Source organism: Pinus tabuliformis, chromosome 8 (genome assembly GCF_031772625.1).
Source record: "Pinus tabuliformis cultivar Carrire ecotype Pingquan chromosome 8, CPIR1, whole genome shotgun sequence".
In the NCBI taxonomy this organism is placed as follows: Eukaryota; Viridiplantae; Streptophyta; class Pinopsida; order Pinales; family Pinaceae; genus Pinus; species Pinus tabuliformis.
Window position 1 is genome coordinate 1,287,175,370 of NC_142294.1, and position 6,370 is coordinate 1,287,181,739.

General features: G+C 37.9%; 1 protein-coding gene across 1 annotated transcript; it reads left to right on the forward strand.

Moving 5' to 3' along the window:
* The first annotated feature begins 4,848 nt into the window (after positions 1–4,848).
* LOC149240137 (uncharacterized) lies at positions 4,849–5,853 on the forward strand. Its single transcript, XM_089370068.1, has one exon. The coding sequence runs from the start codon at positions 4,849–4,851 to the stop codon at positions 5,851–5,853; it is 1,005 nt and encodes a 334-aa protein (XP_089226194.1).
* The last annotated feature ends 517 nt before the right edge of the window (positions 5,854–6,370 follow it).

Below are 6,370 nucleotides of genomic sequence, written 5' to 3' on the forward strand. Positions count from 1 at the left end.
AAAATAGTTGTGAAGGGAGTGAACCAAAGTACGATTGACAACTTCGGTTTGTCCATCCATTCGCGGGTGAAAGGCAGTGGAGAAACGAAGTTGGCAACCCAACAAAGACCAAAGAGTACACCAAAATGCACTGAGAAACGAGAGTCATGATAAAAAATAATGCTACCCAGCAAACCAAAGTGTTGCCAAACATGTTGGAAGAAGATATTTGTGCTCTGAGCACCAAAGGTAGTCTTATGACAAGGGAGAAAGATAGCCATCTTTGGAAAATGACAGACCACTACCCAAATAGCATCATGTCTGCGGAAAGTAGCACGAATACCACTTAAAAAGTCCATGGAAATGGATTCCTAAGGATGAGAGGGAACTGGTAATGGCTAATAAAAACCATGCTTACGGTTTGACGACTTGCTTTGTGAACAGAGAGAACATGCTCGCATGAATCTTTCCACTTGCTTGGGTAAGGCAAGCTAGTAGAAGTGGTGTTGAAGATTGAGAATGGTCTTGGCTATGCCAAAGTTCCCTCCGCATGAAGAGGCACGTGCTTCACAGATGAGAAGGAGACGATCACCAGATTGTGGCACATAGAGCAGGTTAAGTTTATACAACCAACCGTTGCGAAATGGTATAATAAAGAAAGGGGGTTTGTTTTATGACTGTAGGTTGTTGTAGAGCTTCCCATATCTCACCAAATACCAAATCCGTTGCATACATATATTTTCAAGCATCATATGTGGCACAACGCAACTCTAGAATGTGTAGACCTGAGTAGGTGGCTGACTTAAAAAATCAACTATTTTATTAGCTAACCCATTCTTAAATTTAATCATCAGATGGAATTGTTGAATGTAAGCAACACACTGTAGATGGTGTTGCTCTTGAATCTTGCACTATGAGTTGATGAAGATCAGTGGATGATGATTTGTATGGAAGATGGTCTCTTTGCCGAGAATAAAATGGCATCATTGCTTCAATGCTTGCACTAAACTGTAGAATTCTTTGTCATATATGATGTACATGAGCTTAGCATCTGCGAGTTCCTCGGAATGGTATGCCACAAGGTGGCCTCCCTACTTAAGAACAACACCAATGGCGAATTGAGAGGCATCAGTTTCCATATCAAATGGTTGATTCATATCTGGCAAACAGAGAACAGGGGCAAAGCATAATGCATTCTTGAGTTGAGAAAATTGTCACTCAGATTCGACATCCCAAATAAACTTTGCTTGATTAGACAACTGGTGCAAAGGGAAAACTAGCTGCGAGAAATAACAGAAATTTTTTTTGTAGAAATTAATACCTCCCATGAATCTCTTGAGATCATGTGCATTGCAAGGCATTGGCCATTGTGCCAAAGCTATACCCAAGAGCGATTTGGGCAAAGCCCTATGCTATCAATAATAAATCCCAAATATTGAACTGATGTTTGTCCAAAAAAAGATTTCTTCTCTTTGACCCGAAGTTTATGTGCTCGCAATAACTCAAGTATGTTGTGAACATGTTGAAGATGGTCTTCCCAATATTTACTGAATACCAAAATATCATCAAGGTAAATAACCACAAACTTACGCCAAGTGTGGCATGAAAACATCATTAATGAATCTCATAAAGGTGGTCAGTGCATTGGTCAATCCAAATGGCATGACCAACGATTCAAATAGCCCAAAATTTGTTTTGAAATCCGTTTTCCATGTGTTGGTTGCATGCATGCGAACTTGAAGGTAACCTGCAGTCAAATCCATCTTTGTGAAGAAACAAGCCCTGTGTAAGTGGTCCAACAAATCCTCAATTCAAGGTAGGTGATAACGATTTTTAACAATGGATTCATTAATGGCCTGATAGTCTGTCATGAAGATCCATTCCAAAGCATCCTTTTTGGGAATAATAAAAGTTGGAGATGCACATGGCGAGTATGAAAGCTCAATATGACCGTATGTCAACAATTCTTCAATTTGGCATTCTATCTCTATTGCCTCTCAAGGAGCTTGGCGATAAGATGGGGCATTGGGTAAGGAAGCACCATGAATAAGATTGATTTTTTGTTCAAGAGAGTGTGTTGGAGGCAACCTTGTGGGTTGGGTGAAGACATCTACAAATTCTTGGAGTAGAGGAGCCATTGCAAGATGAACCGAATTGGTGAGGTTGTTTGGCTTGATAAGGGCGAACCAAGCACAAAGAAACACATTGGTTTAAATTGACTCTCTTAATAGGAGTTGTGCCAATATCAAGTTGGGTTGATGTGCTAGCTAAGGATGTGAGCACATAAGTGTGGCCATCGCGTGACAAGTGGTATTGGTGATCTTTAACATGATAAACAACATTTCTGGATCATTGGTATGGAATGCCTAGTAACTAGTTGGCACAATCGAGTGGAGAAACATCACATACAAAAGTATCGTAGAAAGGTCCAATAACAAAGGTTACAACACATCATTAGGAGATGGTAAGATGAAGGCCTTCATTTTGGACCCAACCGAGTTGATAAGGGTTTGGGTGTGGAGTGGTGGGAAGGCAAAGGCATTGAACCAATTCCTATGCGACAAGATTCTTTTGATTCCCATTGTTGAGAATAAGAGTGGCCAACTCATGTTTGATTTGACAATTATGGGTAAACATAGGTGCAACAGAGGTGCATGTTGCATTAGCAGTCATGAGGATGAGAAAGGGGTCCACTTCAATAAGATTATCAAGAGAAACAACTGCAAGTGTGGTAGGGGAATTTGGTTCCTCGACCTTTGTAAAAAGAGTCTTGTTGGGGCATATATTTTTCAGTGCTCGACAATCTGCAGAAGCATGTGAGTTGGTATTATAGAATGTACACCAAGGGGTATTGTGTGGTCTGGGGAAAGAGGTAGAGGCTACGTTAGAAGAACCAGAGGGAGACAAACCATTTCTGGCTTGGGGAGATCGGATTCGAGAAGCCACTTTCCGTTCCACAGCCAGGGCCCGAATAAATGCCTTGTCCAATGAAACTATCAAACAACTCAACTTCTCGTCAAAAAATCAATAGAAAACCAAAATTAAATTTGATAATTAGTACCTCTTTTGGATTAGAGATATGGAGTTGAATGCACAACTTGCAGAATACATCAATGTAAGATTGAACTGATTTATTTGGTAGTTTCCGGAGCTGTAAACTTGTAACCATTTGGCAAGGAGATTTTGGAGATATCTTGGGGAATAGAAGTGTTCCACTCCATAACTTCGGTTGGTTACGACACTGGCATGAATTATCATATACAAGCAAATGCAAATATTCGCTCGACCAGATCCATAGCCCATCCCCAATTTTACAAGCCCGGATCACTAGCCAAGTTCAGTCTTAGCCAAGCCGCTTCGCCTTTAGCCTGCGCAATAGCCACAAAACTCAAGTTTTTTTCCTCCGCGTTCGGTTAACTATAACATGCTTGAAACAAATCTCCTTCACTAGAAATGAAATTCTTGTGGTTGCTTCTAAGGTCTGCCACCATTGCAAGTCCAAGGGAGATCTTTAGCTAATTTCCATTTCCTAAGTAGTTGTAGATTTTCTTAAATCTATGGAAATTTCCAGAATTAACAAATTGATTATAATTATTTATCAAACAGATATTTTGTATCATGTCCGTACAATTTCAAGAACTAAACCCATTGAAACTTTAAATGAGGAAACTGCATACTCGACTCAATTTTAATGATATAATGCCCTCCCCCTTCAAAATAGCCAAACAAATTCAATCTTTACATTTGTCTTCTAAACGACTACACCATCAAATCTAAACCTAAATGTTTTCAATTTCATTGACAAGAAATCATTCACATCACCCAGCTATAAGTGCTCCTTCTTATAGAAAGATATTATCAGAAAAAAATAAAAACATATAGAAGTTTTAAAATTATTAAGAATTGGTGTATATCTAATTTTTAAGAAACAAAGAAAAAGAACACCTAAAAAATAAATTTTAATTATATGTAAATATATTAAATGTAGAATTAACAATTCATATGCTCTTTAATCCAATATAATAAAAATATTATAATAGATATTTTTAAAAATTATATATATTAAATTTCTACAAATATTAAATATCATTTTTAAAATAATTAGAGTAACTTATAAAATTTTATTTTATTATACATTTACTCATTTTCTATTTAATAAAAACTAAATTAACATTCATCATAACACTCATAAAAATGCATATATATATTAAAATATATTAGATTAGAAAATCAATATTTATTAAACTATTACAATACCATGTATACCAAAGTGCATATTTTAGGTGTTTCAGATGAAGAATTACCTTATCAAAGTCCATATTGCCTAAGTATTCACAATACCATAGGCAAAGTGCATATTTATCCTATTATAGTATAGGTGTTTAAATGAAGAATTACCATATTCACATTGATAAAAGAATTACCATATTAACATTCATAAAATTATAAAACTCTAATATTAATATTAATATTACTATTTTATAATTTTAAATATAAATTTATAATTTATATTAACCACATTTATTATTTATTATTATTTAATCAAATTTATATATAATTATAATAATATAATTTTTAAAATCATAATTTGTATAAAAATTCACCAGAAACCTATTTCTTTTCCTTGTTTATGAAACAGGAAACCCATTTCTTTACAACAATTAATTACAATTTTTATGGGGCGGTCCCAAGCAGCAGAAGAAATGGACTCTGGTTTCATGGAAGAATGTAATTAAGAGGAAAGAGGAAGGGGGCCTGGGAGTACGAGACCCTGAAATTGTAAACAAGATTCTAGGGGCGAAATTATGGTGGAGATGGGTCCAGGGAGGATCTGATGTGTGGAAAAGAATATGGTACCAAAAATATGGCATGCCTGACACCACTGAAGGGCGCTTAAGAATAGAGGAAACACCAAGAGGTTCACAGATCTGGGATTTTGCAAGTAGAAATAGGGATATAGTTAGGAACTTTGCCTTCTGGGAAATCCGTGAAGGAAACTCAGCAAGATTTTGGGAGGAAAGTTGGCAACAGCGGGGCACTTTGGATAGGCTTCAAACTCTTCATGAAGTTCAAGAAAAAGCGCAAAGAGCAGGATTGAAATATGTAAGGGACTATTGGAAAAGAGGCGAATTAAACGATATATGGAGAGCTTGGAAAAGACCGGAGGAATGGGCTGATAACATAGGTCAGGAGGCTGGGCAAGTGTATAACAGAGAAATAGAATCAAGGAAAATCAAGGTTCGAGAAGGTAAGGATATACTTAGATGGGGTAAAGCGACGAAGGGCATGTTCACACTAAAAGAAGCCTATTACTGGGCAACGAAAGAGGAAAGGGAGGAGGAACCAATAGGATGGAAAACGATTTGGGAAGGAAAATGGTGGCCAAAAGTAACATGCTTCGTATGGCTGGTATGCAGAGGAAGGATCCTAACTTGGGATAATATGCAGAAAAGAGGAATGATTGGGCCATCAAGGTGTAGTCTCTGTATTAAGGAAATAGAAACTCAGGAGCATCTATTGAATAAATGTATATATACTAAGAGCCTATGGGAAGAAATTAGAGTGCTCTTTGGTATGACAAAAAGGGATCCCGACAGCATCAGGAATACTCTGTTTCAGTGGGGAAAAGGGAATTTCCAAAGCAAAGTTGTAAGGAGAATATGGAACTTAGCGGTTGGTTTTGTAATATGGGCGATCTGGAAAGAGCGAAATCGACGAATATTTAGGGATAATAGTTGGCAAGAGTCGAGAATTTGGGATGAAATCTGTAGTTCGATTAAAGAAACGGTTTTATCAGAAGTGTGGGAGGAAGAGGATTGGAGATTGAACCCGGAGGAGCAGAGAATAGTCTCCAAATTGAATATGGAATTTTAGATGATTTATCCTCATGCAGAGCGGAAGATTATAAATGGAATGCCGAGCCCCAATCATTATAGGTTACCTGGTGAGCGACGGGTTAAATTAAACTTCGACGGGGCCTCAAAGGGTAACCCGGGACAAGCAGGCTTCGGAGGTATTTTCAGAGATAGCAGCGGAAACACGCGGTGGGTTTATGCTGAAGGGGGAGGGGAAATGACGAACAACGAAGCGGAATTGTGGGCAGTGCACCACGGACTCCGGATAGCAGTTAGGAACGGGTATATGAATCTAGAAATCGAAGGCGACTCACAAATCACGATTGATATGTTGAAGAAATTAAGGGATGGGAAGAGCTGGGAACATGTATCGAAGAGTTGGCGGACAACAGGGATCCTATAGGATATTGAAGCGATGCTGAGTAGGATCGAGTATACTACAATAAACCATGTACTGCGAAATGGAAACCATGTAGCTGATCTATTGGCTAATTGGGGAAGCGGAGGATCGAATAGGAGCGTAGATGGCAGCTGGA

Coding starts and splice junctions, on each gene's coding strand:
- LOC149240137 (XM_089370068.1), top strand. CDS start 4,849: ATGCCTGACACCACTGAAGGGCGCTTAAGAATAGAGGAAACACCAAGA.